The sequence below is a fragment of the Schistocerca piceifrons genome, chromosome 1, assembly GCF_021461385.2.
Source record: "Schistocerca piceifrons isolate TAMUIC-IGC-003096 chromosome 1, iqSchPice1.1, whole genome shotgun sequence".
Classification (NCBI taxonomy): Eukaryota; Metazoa; Arthropoda; class Insecta; order Orthoptera; family Acrididae; genus Schistocerca; species Schistocerca piceifrons.
In genome coordinates this window covers 782,076,092-782,095,015 of record NC_060138.1, presented here as the reverse complement: position 1 = coordinate 782,095,015, position 18,924 = coordinate 782,076,092, and the positions used below count along the sequence as shown (strand labels likewise).

At 41.0% G+C, this 18,924-nt stretch overlaps 1 protein-coding gene across 1 annotated transcript in view; it reads left to right on the top strand.

Moving 5' to 3' along the window:
- The window catches only part of LOC124712908 (ras GTPase-activating-like protein IQGAP1), a 346,898-nt gene that overhangs the window by 229,854 nt on the left and 98,120 nt on the right, over positions 1–18,924 (top strand). Inside the window, exons 21-22 of the mRNA XM_047242907.1 lie at positions 1,278–1,570; positions 17,014–17,143. Coding sequence (XP_047098863.1) covers positions 1,278–1,570; positions 17,014–17,143 — 423 coding nt within the window. The remainder of the gene's footprint in view (positions 1–1,277; positions 1,571–17,013; positions 17,144–18,924) is intronic.

The following is an 18,924-nucleotide window of genomic DNA, read 5'->3' as shown; positions in this document are numbered from 1 at the left end:
GATGCTAAGTTCTTATGTAATAGCAATATCAGCTCTTATTTCTGTCCATGGCACACACAACATTTGCCAGCATGACAATATTAAACGTGGTTAAATATAAATCACTATGTGCATGTTTTCTTTAAAAGAAAAGAATAAACTTAAGAAATTATGTAAATGTTCAGCATGTTGCCATATTTTCTGCGCAGAATATGTGCTGTAATTGTAAAACTTACTTGTTCCATTTCATAGAAAGAGGTCACAATTATGATTCAAAAGAACATGGAAATAAATAACTAATGGGTTTGCGGATGATGATGTCTTTTAATAACAGGGAAGTAAAGTTGTGTGTGAAAATATTGTGAATGAATATCACACATGGAACAATCAATCCTAAGATTACATTTTTACATCTATTGCAGCAGTATACACATTTACCTATGTGTATGGTGACATTGTCCCAGCTGACTACATTGTGCTGGCACTGCAGATTGACTAGAGTGTGAGGGGTTGTGTCATGTTGACTAATTGGAGGGAGAAAGAAGGTGGGAAGTAGGAGGGCGGAGTAGGGAAGGGTAGCTGGTGGCTGGAAAGGGGAGGCAGCAAGTGCATCAGATAATAACCTGTGAACTCCTGCTCACAGGTAGAGGATGTTGTATGTAGCACACAGTGACATGAAGGCATGGATTGAGAAAGGGAGATAGGACAGAGAAACTGGGAGACAGTAGAGAAGAGGTCTTGAGTGCACAATGAGTGAAATTTGGCTTACAGGGCAAGAGGGGAAGTGGGTGAGGGGCAAGGATTAGTGTAGGTTGCAGCATATCCTCCAATCCCATAATCATCCTGGCCTCAACTTTCACGCAGTGTTTTCAGTCTTGTTTATGTGCCAATTGATGATTCAGCATCTCGACTGTATAGTGAGTTATTACCTTTACTGATTGAATTAAATATTGAAATTAGTATGTTGTATAATTATGGAATGAATCACTTTTCTGTTAAAATCAACATAATTTACACAGTGTGTGATTCATGTAAAACTCAACTTGCTCTAATTGTGTGATAGATCCAGAAAGCAGTCGGTAATATGTCCTGAATTGAGAAGTAGCCCCTTAGTCTGTTTTCCACCTATCTCATAGAGGTCATCGGCGATATACCTGAACTATTCAGTACTCATATCTCTCACTCTGAAATTTTTTTTTACTGTTTTGTTTTTGTTTTAGAGACTAGTTATCTTATTGAAATTTTACAACTGTAGAAATTTTCTCATTTGTGTATCAAATATTGGCACTGTTTTCTAGGATGTAGCAGCCCACGGTTCACGACTACGAGCCACTGCTGCATCAGCTGGTCAATTGATGGATGGAAAATTAAGTCGAAGTGGTCAGCATATTGTAGAATATTACCGAAAGCTATTTTACCTTTTACAAACAGAACCTCATTACTTGGCTCGCTTATTACCTTGTTTGCCACGCTCAAAGACAACAGCATTTCTCCGCACTGTGGTTCTTGCTATTTTCAATTTTGGTTCGGGATCACGAGAAGATTACTTACTGCTTCGACTTTTTGCTGCTGCTCTGCAAGAAGAGATAAGGTAAATGTCACATATTCTGTTTCCTGCCTTACCCTTTTCTCCTGATAAGGAATGACTTTAATCCTTTAAAGGTTAGAAATGTGATCATGTTTTGTAAATACCTGCCATCTGCTAACTCTGCTCCAGTAATGTATGCCCCCTCCTCTCTCTCTCTCTCTCTCTCTCTCTCTCTCTCTCTCACACACACACACACACACACACACACACACACACACACACACACACACACACACACACAGTGTTTAAGGCTGGTATTTGGGGGCCATGGGTGGGACTGTTCCTTTGAAATGGACAGATACTATATCCAGTGACCTGGTCTCTAATGCCGTTGTCATCTACAGGACATTAAACATTTTCTCTCCTTCTTACTTGGGCCTCACTAACCTAGAGGATACCATGATCAAGGCATACACTAGACAGAAAATTTGTTTCAGTACTCAAGTGTGTGGAATTTGTCTTCGTAATCCATCAACATTTTAAATACAGACAGACAGTCCTTTCCGTCTGACATTATCATCATATGAAACTCCAGTATGTTAGGGGAATGGTACAGAAATCTATGTAAGGAAGATAGGGATATGAAGCTATGCATGGTTGTTTGAATTTATGTTTCCCATCATTGTCCTAAATTGCTTTAATTGATCATTCTTTGCACTAGCCATGGGTGATTCATTTCACTTTTTCCCCAAATGAGCAAACGCTCCTTTCTGTTAGCTGCAATATTAAATTGTAATTTGTCCCCTCAGAATGTTTTTGTTATCATATAAATGATTTAAATTGTACATGGCAACTTCTTTTGTTTTGGAACTTTAACTTGTAATTTGTTGTAGGTATTAGTACACTAGTTATAATATTACTGGGCATTTGACATTCTGTAGTGTAAACTGTGCACAGAAAACTATCCTATTAAAAATTTGTAGTAATGATAATAAACTAACATTTTTATGTAAGCATTTCAACTTTCTAGTATAGAAACAAAAACTATATAAAGCAACTACACATCTGTAAATGATTTATGCGTGGATCACAGACACACTTAACAGTACAAAGACTTAACTAAATTTGAATTGCACAAGTGGGAACTTTCCGTGCAATACATCCTACGTTCCCATAACTCTACTGACCTCAACCTTCGTTCGTTGCTGTCATCACCCACCCAGCCCCCTCCCTGCTCCCATTCCAGCACTACACAGCCGTCATTCCACCATAACAACCAGTCTTTCTTAATTTATTTTATTTTTTTATTTATTTCTCTCCTTTCCCACTACTTCCCCCCCCCTCCCCCCCCCCTCCCCCCCTCCCCTGCCCGTTGCCCAACCTGCAGCACTTCACTGTCCGCCGTGCCCACCATACTATCCTTCTCTCTCCCCACCCCAGCCTCCTCCTGTCCGCCCGCCCAGTCGCCACTCTCATCATGCACTGGTGCTGCTGCTTGCAGTGTGGTTTCAGTTGCTTGAGACTGCAGTAGTGTGTGTGAGAGTTGCTTTTGCGCGCGCACGAGAGAGAGAGAGAGACAGAGAGAGAGAGAGAGAGAGAGAGAGTGAGTGAGTGAGTGTGAGTGGTGTGTGTGTGTGTGTGTGTGTGTGTGTGTGTGTGTCTATTGTTGATTGAGGCCATTGGCCGAAAGCTTTAAGTGTGAAAATCTTTTTGTTGTGCCTATCTGTGACTCAGCATCTCCACTATAGGGTGAATAACAAATTTTCTTCTCAGAATATTATGGTATATTGATAATTTTTACTTATGGACTGTCAGACGGTCCATAAGTAAAAATTATCAATATACTATAATATTACACGCAACTGAGGAAGACAGGACCAAAAAAGTTGAAGATTCCTTCTCAGAATATTGCTACTAACTTTTGAGCTAGGGCTATTTTTTGAGTTTAGCTATTTTTTTGAGTTTAGCTACAAAAACAATATCTCAGAGAAAAGGGGAGAGAGAGGGGGGGGGGGGAGATAGAGAGAGAGAGAGAGATAGAGAGAGAGAGAGAGAGAGAGAGAGAGAGAGAGAGAGAGAGCAGCAGTGCCTGTGAATAGTGGCTCGGGGTAATGGGAATGGTGGCAGCAGCAGTGGCGGCGGTGATGGAGGTGGCGGTGATGGTGGCATGAGGGGTGTTGGGAGTCTGCTAACCATTCTTGCCTATATTCTGAGGATTTTCAAGTGTTGGAGGCATCCAAAAGTCAAGTGCATTGTAGCAGCTGTTGTGGTAATTGCTCTTGCTGTATGCCACAATTTCAGCAATTACATTGTCAAGTTTGCAGGTGTATGCAGTTCAGAAGTAGCCATTCCATCAGGTAGGCAGATAATAATTGTTCTAACATAGAATTGCACTACAGCTGCTACATAGTGTGGCTGCTTTCACATGTGGCTATATCTTCTATAGGATAGGAAATAGATATGAATGGACTGCTGTAGGCGGTGGCAAGTGGGTATAAAGGACATATTTTGCGCCTATGTCATCCACAGGGTAATGGCCCATGGGGAGCAGGATCCGATGTATCTGTTGGATGGCCAGTGGAATACTATTTAGGACAGAAAATGTAGGATTATGGGTAGCATATTCCTTATCTCAGGGCACAATGACAAATGGCTGAAGCCATGGCAAAGGAGTAGACGAGCTTCTACAGGCCTGGTGGATGTGAGAATTACTGCTTGGTGACTGTTTCACACTAACTGCAGTTTTGTTGGTGCCACAATAAGAAACGACTCAAGAAATCTACTTCTGGACCTGCTGGACAGGTACACCTGCCTGACTAGCGTGTGAGCAAGTTTGGATAACCTTTGCTTTCCAGTGCAGATGTGATATCTGTGGGTGCCAATGCTGTGGGGAGGGACTACTTAATGTGGAATAGATGACAAGTATGAAAATGAAGATACTGTTGTTCATTTGATTTGGACAGAGGTTTTTATGGCACTATCAGAGTGGTAGAGATAAAACATCTAGAAAGGTAGTTCATTGGCTTGAAGTGGAATGAGTGGAGGAGATTGGGGAGTAGGTGTTGAGGTTCTGGAGGAAAGGGCAGAGGCTGCACATGACATGGGTCCACCTTATGAAAATGTTGTCAGTAAATGTAAATCATTTAAAGGATTTCAGTTGTTGAGTGGGTAGGATAGTTTCCTCTGCTTAGGTAATAAACAAGTTAACTTTACACAGGTATCTTACACTGATCAGCCAGAACATTATGACCAACTACCTAATAGCCAATATGTCCACCTTTGACACAGATAACAACACATTGTGGCATTGAAGCAATGAGGCCTTGTTAGGTCACTGAAGGGAGTTGGCGCGCGCGCGCGCGCACACACACACACACACACACACACACACACACACACACACACACACCAGCTAATTCCTGTAAATTCAGGGAAGGGGGCCAATCAGCTCTGATACCACATTCAATCACATTCCAGATATGTTTGATCAGGTCCAGACCTGGCAAACTGAGGAGCCAGCTCATCAGTTGGAACTTGCCACTGTGTTCCTCGAACCACTCCATCACACCCCTGGGCTTGTGACATGACACATTGTCTTGTTGAAAATGCCACTGCCATTGGGAAATATGATCGTCCTGAAAGGGTGTACGTGGTCTGCAACCATTGTAAGATATTCCTTGGCCATCATGGTGGCTTGCATGAGCTCCACTGGACCTATGGATGTCCATGTGAATGTTCCCTGGAGTGTAATGGAGCTGCCGCCAGCTTGTCTCTGTCCTGCAGTATATGTGTCAAGGAGCCGTTCCCCTGGAAGATGATGGATTCATGCCCTCCTGCCAGCCTGATGAAGAAGGTATCAGAATTCATCAGACTATGCAAAAAACTGCCACTGTGCCAATGTCCAGTGCCAATCCGCATGTGGTGTTAATATTGGCACATTTATGGGTCGTCCGATGCAAAGGCCCATTCTTAGGAGTGTTGGATGCACTGTATGTTCAGACACACTTGTACTCTGCTCAGTATTAAAGTCTGATGTTAGTTCTTTGGCAATCTGCTGCCTGACTGTTTTACCAGTCTGCTAAATCTATGCCATCTGTAATAAGGGATGGCTGCCCAGCCCTACGATGTCTGGATGTGGTTTCACCTTGCCTTCACAAAGTATTGAAGACACTCACTGCAATAGTCCTCGAACACCTGAAAAGTTGTGTCATTTCCAAAATGCTCATGATGAGCCTCCAGGCCATCACAATCTGCCATCGATCAACCTCAGATCGCACACCTTCCCCATTCGACACACTCACAGCACACTCACTGATACTACATGCACCGTGCATATGTTGGACTCGCAGTCACTCCTCACCAGGTGACACTTCTATCACCTGGATGGGCTTATATCGATAGTAGGTCAGTGGTCATAATGTTCTGGCTGATCTTTGTTGGAAATTCTTAGTTACTCGTCACGTAGAAAGTCTACTTTGGCAGTGCGGTGGCATCAGAGTATCAGCGGTAGGAATCTATTAGGTGCCCCACACTGCAATGACATTAGTTGCAGTGGTGCCAGAACTTGAATCCTTGTGCACGTCATAGAGAAATATCTTCTGCAGTCAATCATCATCGGACATCATCTGACGAAGATCACACTTCTCTATTACGCTGGTCAACAACATTTTGTCACAATTAATGCAAATGATTTTTCTTTTTTTTTTTTGACGCAGTTGTGTGTCGTGTACTCTAAAATGAAATTTGTTTCTATTTATCAAGCTCAGGCATCTTGTGACACATTGCCCCCTATCAAAATCTTTGGAAACATTGTGGTCTGGTCATTCTATTAGAGCTTAATATAAATGCCCTGCAGATGTTAACTGTTTAAAAATGGTGGATGTTTAGCAACATGCCTAATAAGTCATTCTCAGTTTCCGTGTACCTTTGGAAATAGCACAACTTCTTTTTTATGTCTGTGAGGAGTTAATATTTAGCTGAAAACACAATCCTCTTGTTAAAAAGTGCTAAAAACTTCATTTTGGATGTAAAACTGGTGACCATGAGAAGAAATAGTCTCCTGATATATGGTGTTTGATGTTTGTTGCCATACTGACAGACTGGTTAAAAGTATCATGTCTTCAAATCTTTGCTTTTTCCATGATTTGGAGAAAACTGTAGGATCACATGACAGATTGATATTTTCATTTTACAAAAATAGTTGAAATCACCTCAGAAACAAAACAAAAATTCTGCTATATCCCAAGGTACTATACACTGTAATGCCTACCGGTATTCGTCACGGTGAATAATTACTAATATTAGCAACTCCCAAGTTCCACTAGAGTAGCATGATAAGTGACATGAAGCATGGCGTAGCAGATATATAACATTGGCATGGCATGCGCAACTTGACACCAAGAAAAATAACACTGCACCATGTCATTTTCGCGTGCTGAAAGTGTTCTGGGGCTTTAACCAACTTGATTGTGTTTCACATGGATGAAGCAAAACATCATCTGTCTCTGTAGTTAGTTTCTCAGTAAAATATTTACTTTTCAAGTAAAAAAAAATATAAACCACTGGTTTGGGTTTTTCTTGAATTCACTGCCATGCTGTCTTTCCGATTCAATTTTGAGGAAACTTTCGATAAAAAATTTTGATTCATTCATACCCTAAAGTCTGATATTGCAGCTTGATCAAATGGCTCTCTTTTTGATATTGCCTGCAGTTATTTTGGTATTTAAAAATTAAGCAAGTACCATGACATATTTCCAGAAATTTGCGGTAAAAGATGTAGTCATTAACCATAGTTTACATCTAGTGCATTTTAGGTCTCACAGTTTGGCATAAAAAATGAAGCTAACATATCAAAATCATTCTTAACACTGGAAGGAGAGCCATATCTCTTTAAAGTCCAGACTAAATAAGTAATATACACTCCTGGAAATTGAAATAAGAACACTGTGAATTCATTGTCCCAGGAAGGGGAAACTTTATTGACTCATTCTTGGGGTCAGATACATCACATGATCACACTGACAGAACCACAGGCACATAGACACAGGCAACAGAGCATGCACAATGTCGGCACTAGTACAGTGTATATCCACCTTTCGCAGCAATGCAGGCTGCTATTCTCCCATGGAGACGATCGTAGAGATGCTGGATGTAGTCCTGTGGAACGGCTTGCCATGCCATTTCCACCTGGCGCCTCAGTTGGACCAGCGTTCGTGCTGGACGTGCAGACCGCGTGAGACGACGCTTCATCCAGTCCCAAACATGCTCAATGGGGGACAGATCCGGAGATCTTGCTGGCCAGGGTAGTTGACTTACACCTTCTAGAGCACGTTGGGTGGCACGGGATACATGCGGACGTGCATTGTCCTGTTGGAACAGCAAGTTCCCTTGCCGGTCTAGGACTGGTAGAACGATGGGTTCGATGATGGTTTGGATGTACCGTGCACTATTCAGCGTCCCCTCGACGATCACCAGTGGTGTACGGCCAGTGTAGGAGATCGCTCCCCACACCATGATGCCGGGTGTTGGCCCTGTGTGCCTCGGTCGTATGCAGTCGTGATTGTGGCGCTCACCTGCACGGCGCCAAACACGCATACGACCATCATTGGCACCAAGGCAGAAGCGACTCTCATTGCTGAAGGCGACACGTCTCCATTCGTCCCTCCATTCACGCCTGTCGCGACACCACTGGAGGCGGGCTGCACGATGTTGGGGCGTGAGCGGAAGACGGCCTAACGGTGTGCGGGACCGTAGCCCAGCTTCATGGAGACGGTTGCGAATGGTCCTCGCCGATACCCCAGGAGCAACAGTGTCCCTAATTTGCTGGGATGTGGCTGTGCGGTCCCCTACGGCACTGCGTAGGATCCTACGGTCTTGGCGTGCATCCGTGCGTCGCTGCGGTCCGGTCCCAGGTCGACGGGCACGTGCACCTTCCGCCGACCACTGGCGACAACATCGATGTACTGTGGAGACCTCACGCCCCACGTGTTGAGCAATTCGGCGGTACGTCCACCCGGCCTCCCGCATGCCCACTATACGCCCTCGCTCAAAGTCCGTCAACTGCACATACGGTTCACGTCCACGCTGTCGCGGCATGCTACCAGTGTTAAAGACTGCGATGGAGCTCCGTATGCCACGGCAAACTGGCTGACACTGACGGCGGCGGTGCACAAATGCTGCGCAGCTAGCGCCATTCGACGGCCAACACCGCGGTTCCTGGTGTGTCCGCTGTGCCATGCGTGTGATCATTGCTTGTACAGCCCTCTCGCAGTGTCCGGAGCAAGTATGGTGGGTCTGACACACCGGTGTCAATGTGTTCTTTTTTCCATTTCCAGGAGTGTATTTTGATATTTGGCTGTGATGAGCTATGATGCACCACACTCGCAACACTGTGGGTGGGTGCTGTGCCCAATAGTGGCTCATGTTTCGCTTCATATATGGTGTATATAGTTAGTCACACTATCATTTTAAGTTAATATTGCATCAAGTATTACATTAATTCTAAAAGTAAAGACAGACAACTCCAGATCCAGTGGCAGAGGTAGCAATATACTGTATACATCAATTTTTCATGTCTACAACACCAGTTTCATTTAAGTAGCATTCAATAACAGTTCTTGTTCAAGTAATGTTGAACAAATGATGTGTGTACCAGCACTCAGTGAAGTGAATTGGGACTTTCCTATTGACATAACTAAAGAATATTGTACTCTGGATGTCACTTACTTGAAGAGACATTTACTGCAAAAGGATTTGAGTCAGCAACAAAGCTGGATGAAAGAAGAAAAAAATGTGTCACCAATAAGAAACAGAAACCCAATGTCCAACTATTCTGGAAGCGAAGCTACTGGTAAAGTGCTTGTCAACAATAAGATAAATGTAGGATTTTTTCAAAACCTTATTGTGCAGCTGACTTTCCACAAACATTATCCTTATGTGAATCACAAAGGAAAGGCATGATAGGTTGCTCTTTGATACAGATGAAACTCTACAGAGTGAATGAAGCTCATCAGATTTAAAACTCCTGCAAAATCTGGATGGACATTTTATAATTCCCATCCGTAGCATTTTCCACTGTTTTTAGGTGCAAATGGATTATTTTTATCAGTTGACATAGGAGACTATGACCCCCTAGAGTGATGGGAGAGTATTGTGAGAAGACACATTTCTAATTCTAGAACCTAAAACTTTGCTGGACGAAGACTGCTTTTCCTCTATCAAAGCATATGACGAGTCCTCATAGACAATTAGTTAATTAAAGGCATATATTTAACTATGGATTATCCAGGGGAACTAGATCTGTAGATTGTTCTTTTGGTATATTAGTGTCAGAGATCCACTACAGTAAATTGTGACGTGAACAAAATCTATATGATCGAAGTTTCATAACTTTATACAGCTTCATGATGATGTGTCTTCTAAGTCAGCTGTGCAGCACAGTGTGAACCACCCTATTGAGGACTCACATAAAAAAATTAGAAAACTGACAGTGACCTTTAAACAATGCTATGGAATTGCGTAATTCACTCTTAGTTTCCTTCATAGCCCAAATGGAGCATTGTGTTTTCAGAACAAAGTATGTTTGCAGCTACATATTGAACGGATCTGATGTTCCGTTGCCGGCCAGAGTGGCCGTGCAGTTCTAGGCGCTGCAGTCTGGAGCCGAGTGACCGCTACAGTCGCAGGTTCGAATCCTGCCTCGGGCATGGATGTGTGTGATGTCCTTAGGTTAGTTAGGTTTAATTAGTTCTAAGTTCTAGGTGACTGATGACCTCAGACGTTAAGTCGCATAGTGCTCAGAGCCATTTGAACCATTTGATGTTGCATTAGATCCAGCAAATCATTAGATTTTCAGGCGTGTCTAATAGAAAATGCCCTGATGTAATTCTCTTTACAGTTCTATACCTTCTTTTTGTTCCACAATCAAACTAAATGGATTCCAGTTACTGCATCTGTCTATGATGTTTCACTAGCAGTCCCTTCCCAAACTTTATTTCAAGCTCCCTTGTGCTCTGTTCACACACTGCTGTTATTGTAAATGCTTGGATATTTTTCCATTTGACCAACAAGAATATGTATTTAACTTCAGATTGTTTTGCGTTTTCCTGGGTACAGAGACAGACATGCAACCAAAGCAGAAACTTTCATAAACTTTAAGTAGCACACATATGCTGCGTGGCAAAAAGTGGGTCACTCCGCATCCATCTGGCAGCATTTTGGCATGCCATAAAAGTCAGTTACATCACGTCAGTCCATTAGGTTCTGCTCCATTAGACTGTGTATGTTCCATCTGAAGTTGTGAGATAGATGCATGCCTTGTGCCTTGCTGTATGCCATGCCACTTGCTGTGTCACGGTGATAGGTGCCCTGCCTAAGAGTGCTACACTGAGTGAAGATCAATACAGAGACAGAAAAGGCCTTGATTGACTGGAAAAATGGCATGCTAAGATCAAATTACTGCCTGTACAGAAGAATTAATATTAACTGAAAATAAAGAAAAAGATATAGATGGACTCATTTATATAGGAGATGTTTAAATCTCAGATCAGGAAGATAGTGGCAAACTTGTGAGGTTATCAACTAATTGTGAAGACTTTTTTAGAGAAACAAGTTGGCAGTTATGGGACAAAGATTTAGAAAGATACCAGTACTAAAAATGTTTTTATAATGCAGGTTTATCTAGATAAGAAAGAGTTTTCTGCTTACTTCAAAATGACCGGTGATTATTTTACTTAAAGTTAGAAACTCATTATCCACATCAAAAACATGGCTCTCTCTGGAGAAAAGCTACCATACACTCTTTTTTAGAGAAGCCATAGAAATTAATGAACATGACAACAGTTTCAACAAGAAAGAGGAAAGCTTCTTGCTGCAGCAAACGACCATTTCATGTTGCAAGAGGAAAATGACAGAGGTACTGACCAGGGAAAAGCCCCGAGATATTCGTATGAGAGGTATATATTATCTGCACCTATGAACTCTATTCTGGTCTCCCATCTGCAGTGAAGGGTTGACATTTGTGTTGCCAAAACGTCAGGAAAATTGATAAACAGATGTCAGCTGAAGATCCAGGGACAAAAGCGAACAGCCAATATGCATCAAGTGTCCATAGACTTTGTATTTAGTCTAGATTGGAAATAGATACTACTCAGCTTTCAGGTACTGTAACATTATGCATATTTAGATGAATGAATTGGCTGCCCAGAATTGCTACAATGCAAGGTGTATTTGATGTACAGCTGAACGCTAGGTGGTCCCAGGACTCGGGGTAGACTGCCACGACCTCTGTAGGCCAGCCAGGTGGAGAGACAAGAAGTGTTACCAGAAATAAGTAAATTCCAACTCTGGGAATTTGGATGATAATTGCTTGCATGGACTTTGGGCAGGAGACAATGCTCCAAGAGGTGGCAGAATGTCAGACTATCTGGAATATTGCCAATTTACAGCTCTTTGAGATTTCACAATAACTCACAGTCAAGTATTCATGCAATCTGAATACATAGGTAACATCAGATAAATGAGGTGCATCCAATTACGCAACAATGTTTCAATATATACAGGGTTATTACAAATGATTGAAGCGATTTCACCGCTCTACAATAACTTTATTATTTGAGATATTTTCACAATGCTGTGCACACACATACAAAAATTCATAAAGTTTTTTTAGGCATTCTCAAATGTTCGATATGTGCCCCTTTAGTGATTCGGCAGACATCAAGCCCATAATCAAGTTCTTCCCACACTCGGCGCAGCATGCCCCATCAATGAGTTCGAAAGCATCGTTGATGCGAGCTTGCCGTTCTGGCACGTTTCTTGGTAGAGGAGGTTTAAACACTGAATCTTTCACATAACCCCACAGGAAGAAATCGCATGGGGTTAAGTCAGGAGAGCGTGGAGGCCATGACATGAATTGCTGATCATGATCTCCACCATGACCGATCCATCGGTTTTCCAATCTACTGTTTAAGAAATGCCGAATATCATGATGGAAGTGCGGTGGAGCACCATCCTGTTGAAAGATGAAGTCGGCGCTGTCGGTCTCCAGTTGTGGCATGAGCCAGTTATCCAGCATGTCCAGATACACGTGTCCTGTAACGTTTTTTTCGCAGAAGAAAAAGGGGCCGTAAACTTTAAACCATGAGATTACACAAAACACGTTAACTTTTGGTGAATTGCGAATTTGCTGCACGAATGCGTGAGGATTCTCTACCGCCCAGATTCGCACATTGTGTCTGTTCATTTCACCATTAAGAAAAAATGTTGCTTCATCACTGAAAACAAGTTTCGCACTGAACGCATCCTCTTCCATGAGCTGTTGCAACCGTACTGAAAATTCAAAGCGTTTGACTTTGTCATCGGGTGTCAGGGCTTGTAGCAATTGTAAACGGTAAGTCTTCTGCTTTAGCCTTTTCCGTAAGATTTTCCAAACCGTCGGCTGTGGTACGTTTAGCTCCCTGCTTGCTTTATTCGTCGACTTCCGCGGGCTATGCGTGAAACTTGCCCGCACGCATTCAACCGTTTCTTCGCTCACTGCAGGCCGACCCGTTGATTTCCCCTTACAAAGGCATCCAGAAGCTTTAAACTGTGCATACCATCGCCGAATAGAGTTAGCAGTTGGTGGATCTTTGTTGAACTTCGTCCTGAAGTGTCGTTGCACTGTTATGACTGACTGATGTGAGTGCATTTCATGCACGACATACGCTTTCTCGGCTCCTGTCGCCATTTTGTCTCACTGCACTCTCGAGTGCTCTGGCGGCAGAAACCTGAAGTGCGGCTTCAGCCGACCAAAACTTTATGAGTTTTTCTACATATCTGTAGTGTGTCGTGACCATATGTCAATGAATGGAGCTACAGTGAATTTATGAAATCGCTTCAATCATTTGTAATAGCCCTGTACTACAGAAACTAATATTTCACAGTGAATAAACATTTACTCTATGAACCTCTGAATTAACAACTTTTAATCACTTCATACGATTTCAACATACAATATCTCGGGTGATAGCATTAGACTATAGCTGTCATCTCAGGGAGCTACATATCTGTATCTGTTTTATCCATTGATTTACAACATCTTTTATGTCTTATGTTTGTCAGAACATCCTCTCCACCACAGTTACACAACAAATGAATACAACATGAATACCTCATTTTGAAAGTGGTCAGTTGCATGTGGTAGTGCGTACCACAGTTGAACAGAAAAACCAAAAGACACTTCTGTCAAGCAGACCTAAATAATTTTTTCAACAATATATGAGGACAATCTGTTGTCGTTTATCATGAGCACAGTTGTGCAAGAATACTGACCTATTTATTTATGGACAAACCTTTATTTATAATTATTGCAAATTATCTGAGTGTGACAGAATGATTATAACATTTCTTGATTTAAATATTGCTGTGATATATTAGTTTAGTTCAGAAAGTGGTCAAGATAAGTCAAATCATGTCTGTAGCATATAAGAATGCTGTATTTTTGGTGGGGATGGTCTTCAGCCAATAGAAAAGCAGTCAGTAGTGGAACACTATGGGAGTCATGAGGAGGCGGGGACTTTTCGAGTGAAGAGCTCAAAAGAGCAATTCTGGACACTTTGTGTTGAGTGCTGGAAGAAGAGTGATCTGACTGTGTTAACATGTGTAATTCTGGGCAGTGCCCAGCTGCTATGAGAATTTAACTTTTGAAGAGACTTTATATTTCAAGAGGTCTGAATGTGCTCCAGAGTAGGACTCTAACTATTTCCTCTTGATTAATGGAACTGAGAGCACAAAGACCGAGTTACTGCTCTTTGTATCGCTTGTGTTAATTTGTGAATCATCATATTGAACTCTGAACTGTTTTGAGCTGATGAATATTTCGTATATTGTGATGACAAAATGGACTTAGTTATTGCATATCTTTGATAACAGTTTAGTATGGGGATTTTGCTGCCATTCTCGTAATGCTCTCAATGTAACTTCTCTGCATTTGACAAGATATTATATGTCTGCATTTTAATTGAATATCATAGGACCACTTCCCGTTATTTTGAGATGTCCTGTCTGGAATAAATGTTATTAATAATAATTCTCAATCATTTAAATCAATTATGGACATTAGAATAGAACCCTTGTTATCAAATTATTCATTATATATTTCTGTGTGATTAATTAATTTGCATTTCTGGCCAATGCATAGACTATTTGACTTCAGGATCAGAGACAAGGTTGCTATTTGCAGCAAATTAGCTGTGGGGCTTGAAAGTAGAAGTGCGTGGCTCAACCCTATCGAGCTAAGCCCAAGTATCTAAGGTGCGGGCGATACCAAGCAAAGTTGCAACTGATTTGCTTGTACAGGATGCTGTTTAAGAGCAACTACACTAAGCTGTAACTGATAGGTACCATCGCAGTTTAAAAGTAACTTTGATACGTTAGCCACATTTTTTATGCAACAGTGTATGACCTAAATGGACCAGATGTTTTTCAATGCAAACTCTACAAACTGGTAACTTGAATTAAAAACATTTTAATACATATGAAAAATAATGGAAAATTAACTAATTTTTTTGTCAGGTATCAATGTGAGACTATAAGATGTGAAATTATAGAGTTTTGTAACTGAATACTTTTCTCAGAATTATTTGAGAAAGGTTTAGTTTCCATGTGTGCGTAATGAACATATGCATAGTGCAGTGACACAGCAGGAAATGTGGTTTGCAGCAATTGGTAGGTAGCATTGTAGGAAATGCTGCAACACTGTGGCAGATTACTGTATCAGTGTGAACACTCCAATTAAATGCCTTGTGTTCAGGGGCACTTTTCACATAGGACGTTCGAGTTCTCTTTTCATCATATAGTAAATGGTTCTCTTTCTTCATCATCTGTACAACATGATTTGTCTGGTTTGTTCACATATAACAGTAGCTACAATTGCTGCAGTATATTGGCATTATAGAGATTCATGCTGGTGTTTCTCCATAACATTGTTAGTATCACAATACGATATGTGAAAATGTGAACAAACAGAAAGTAGCACTATGTAATCATGAGCTGATTGAAGATCTTATTCGCTTTAAGGTAACGTGAGTTACATTTTTGCTAAAAATGTAGTGTATTATTTTCTGAGTCCTGTGTGTATTACTAGCAACCTGGCCCAGCTTCACACAGGTAGCATTAACTATCTACAACCATACAACGTGTGTGCCATAGTGTATTTTGTTCAGTCATCTGCAGTGGGTTATGAATAAATTTCAGAGAACAACATTAAGTAACTGAATATCATCACTTTCATGTAACTTGCATGATGTAAACAGCACATTTCAGGAATGTTGTCAGGAGGCATGAATGTTGGGTCCCATATTGAATTTGTGTTTGGAGTGGCATCTCGTGGCAATGACGAGAGAACGTGATGGATGTAAACATTATATTTGCAACCATTGTAAATATTGTATGTGAATCACGGATGTAAGTGTGTGTATGTGAGCCACTATGTATCAAAGGCTACCATAGGTGGCACAAATAAAAGAAAAAAGAAAAAAAAATGCATGATGTACATGATTAATTCGTGTTGGAGCATTTCTCTCCCGAAGCTTAGTGTGCACTGGATGCATTGTCGAGACTCTTTGCTGCAATTCTTTGTCGTGACTCTTCATGGCAGACTTCTTCGCTGTGCCATGCAAAGAATCGTGTCCACATCTGGGTTTGTTTCAAGGAAGGCAGAAAGCTGAAAGTTGAGTCATCTGCTGCACTGCTGAAAGAACGTACTATATATAAACAAAGCAAAATTGCTAACGATGTTTTTCAGAAACTGTTTTACTTGTAGTATAAAAAATAAAACACCACATTTTTGTATTCACATGTTTTTCACTATGCAATTGTTCTAATATGTATGTGTAACTATTTATTAGAAAAAATATATTACTTCAGATTGTAAGACTTACATAACAGCCTGATGATGAGGTCATTATCTTTTTGTTATTGGTCATATTTATTATGATACTTCAGAGTTGAGTAACTCACTACCCATAGTTCAGAGACATTGCAGTGAATTAAGACTGCGAGTTGTGGTTGCTGATCTGAGGGAAGCAGAAATTGGCAGTCCGGAATTGTCTTCATGTTTTGAAATCCATATCGCTACATCACTGAGAGATTAATGCCAAGATTCAATCCCACAACCTTGCAGTTTCAAGCCACATGCTCTATAGCTAGACCAACATACCGTATGTGAATCAGATTCTGCTTACTGTTTACTCAAGGCACTCCTGCTCTTTTGAGCTGTGATAGCTGTTCACTAGGTGGCAATTGTTTCCACAGTTTAATCTTAATTCAGACAATTTGTACAAAATATTTATAAATTATACACAAAATGTTCCTCATGACTCACTGTATCTACTAGTCAAACCTCGATTAAAATCCCAATTGCAGTTCCTGCAATTAGGCTGCTTACACAGACAGACACAAGCAAGTGACTTCAAATTATATATAGAGAAAAGAGAAGAGATATAGCATCCTGTATTTTTGTTTTTCAGGAGCAAAATAAGCAGTCCAATGGATGTTGTTACAGATAAACCATTGGTTCTAAGCCTTGTTGTCAGTTATGCACGTCAAGTTTCGGGGCAGAATCCTCTCAAAGAAATGGTTGGACCACTTGTGGAGAAGGTAAAAACTTTTTAATTCATTATCAAACAATGGAAAATCTGGGATGGAATGTAACAATATTATGAAAAGGAAAGTCGCTACTCACCATATGACAGAGATGCTGAGTCGCAGGTAGGCACAACAAAAAGACTGTCACAAATAAATAAAGCTTTCAGCCATTAAGGCCTTCGTCATCAGTAGATGTAGACACACACATGCAAACGTAACATAATGCAATGCAATGCAATGCAATGCAATGCAATGCAATGCAACTCACACACCTGACCACAGTCTCAGGCAACTGAAACAGTCTTTTTGTTGTGCCTATATGCGACTCAGCAACTCCTCTATATGGTGAGTACCTACTTTAAGTTCATCATGTATTTTATGCATGCTATGTTGCAGCTAATTACAGGCCACCATTAATAAATGAAATCTCATTAATTGCAATGCTAACAACTTCTGTTGAATTGCCTCCATTTACATTAGATATCCGTAGTACATATATATTTTGAATGTGTTTAATTCATTATGTGGCTTATCCATACAGGATACAAATACATTGTGCATCTGCAAAGTTTGATGAATGCTCACAGAAAATAAAGGAAACAAGTTACAAACAAAATACCTGACCTTCAACGTAATAACTTTTATCTACAACACAATTCTGACATTGGTTGTAAACCTGTTGGAGACTGTGATCAAACACTTCTTGTGTAATTGCTCAAAGCACCATGGACACACATTATTGGAGATCCACGATGAATGTGAAGCACAGTCCTTTCGGAGGTAATTTAATATCTATCACCACCAAATCTGGCGAATAAGGAAGGTATTTAATAACAATCACCTTGCATTGTATGACAAAGTAGAGCACATAGGTCACAGTGTGCAAGTGGGTGTTGTGTAGGAAATTCCTCTGTCCACTCTGGTACAGTTCTGGCCGAACCCATTGAATGCTTTGCAGTCTCTGTTTCAGAACTTTCGCACTGACAGTGTGACCATAAGGTAGAAATTCATAGTGGATCGAGCCCTTTCTGACAAAAAAGGCCCTCATCATCATTCTCAACTGAGCACTATGGGACTTAACTTCTGAGGTCATCAGTCCCCTCATCATTATCATTATGTTCATTACAGTCATCGTATTCTTGGATTTTGTCAGTGAACTATTTTTGGGAAGTGGGAAATATGAGGAACACCATGTCATTGGCTGTTGCTTGGTCCCTGGATCATATTTGTAGTACCAGGTCACATCTCTTGTAATGATAGTTTCAGAAGCTGCAGATTCTGGTCAGAAATGTTGATGAAATCTCCAGACATTTCCATCTGGTTTTGCTTTTGTTCATCTGTCAGAGTGTGTAACACAGACTGGGCACAAATTTTCTGCCTTTTCAAATGTTAACAAACGATAATGCTTTCACCGTCTTTGCTTATCTTCAGTTCTTCTAAATCACTCTCAATGACAGCTACCGATCATACTGTTGGCCCAATGTGACTCATTCTCAGCACCTTCCTTTCTGTCTTCAAATTGCTAGAACACTGTACACTTGTACAAACATTCCACGAGTCTCCGTTTTCCGAAATGTTGTGTTAACATGTTGCTCCATTTTGCAATCATATGAGGTTCCACACTGACTCCAATAGTCTGATCACAATGTGCACCACTAATTTGCTTTGGTGATTTGCACAACAGGGGCACTTCTTGACATTTCTCTCAATGAGTATGCAAGGGCATGTCGTCATAACCTGTGCAGTTTTCATCATATAGGGACCATTCACCAAACTTTCCAGAAGCGCCTTGT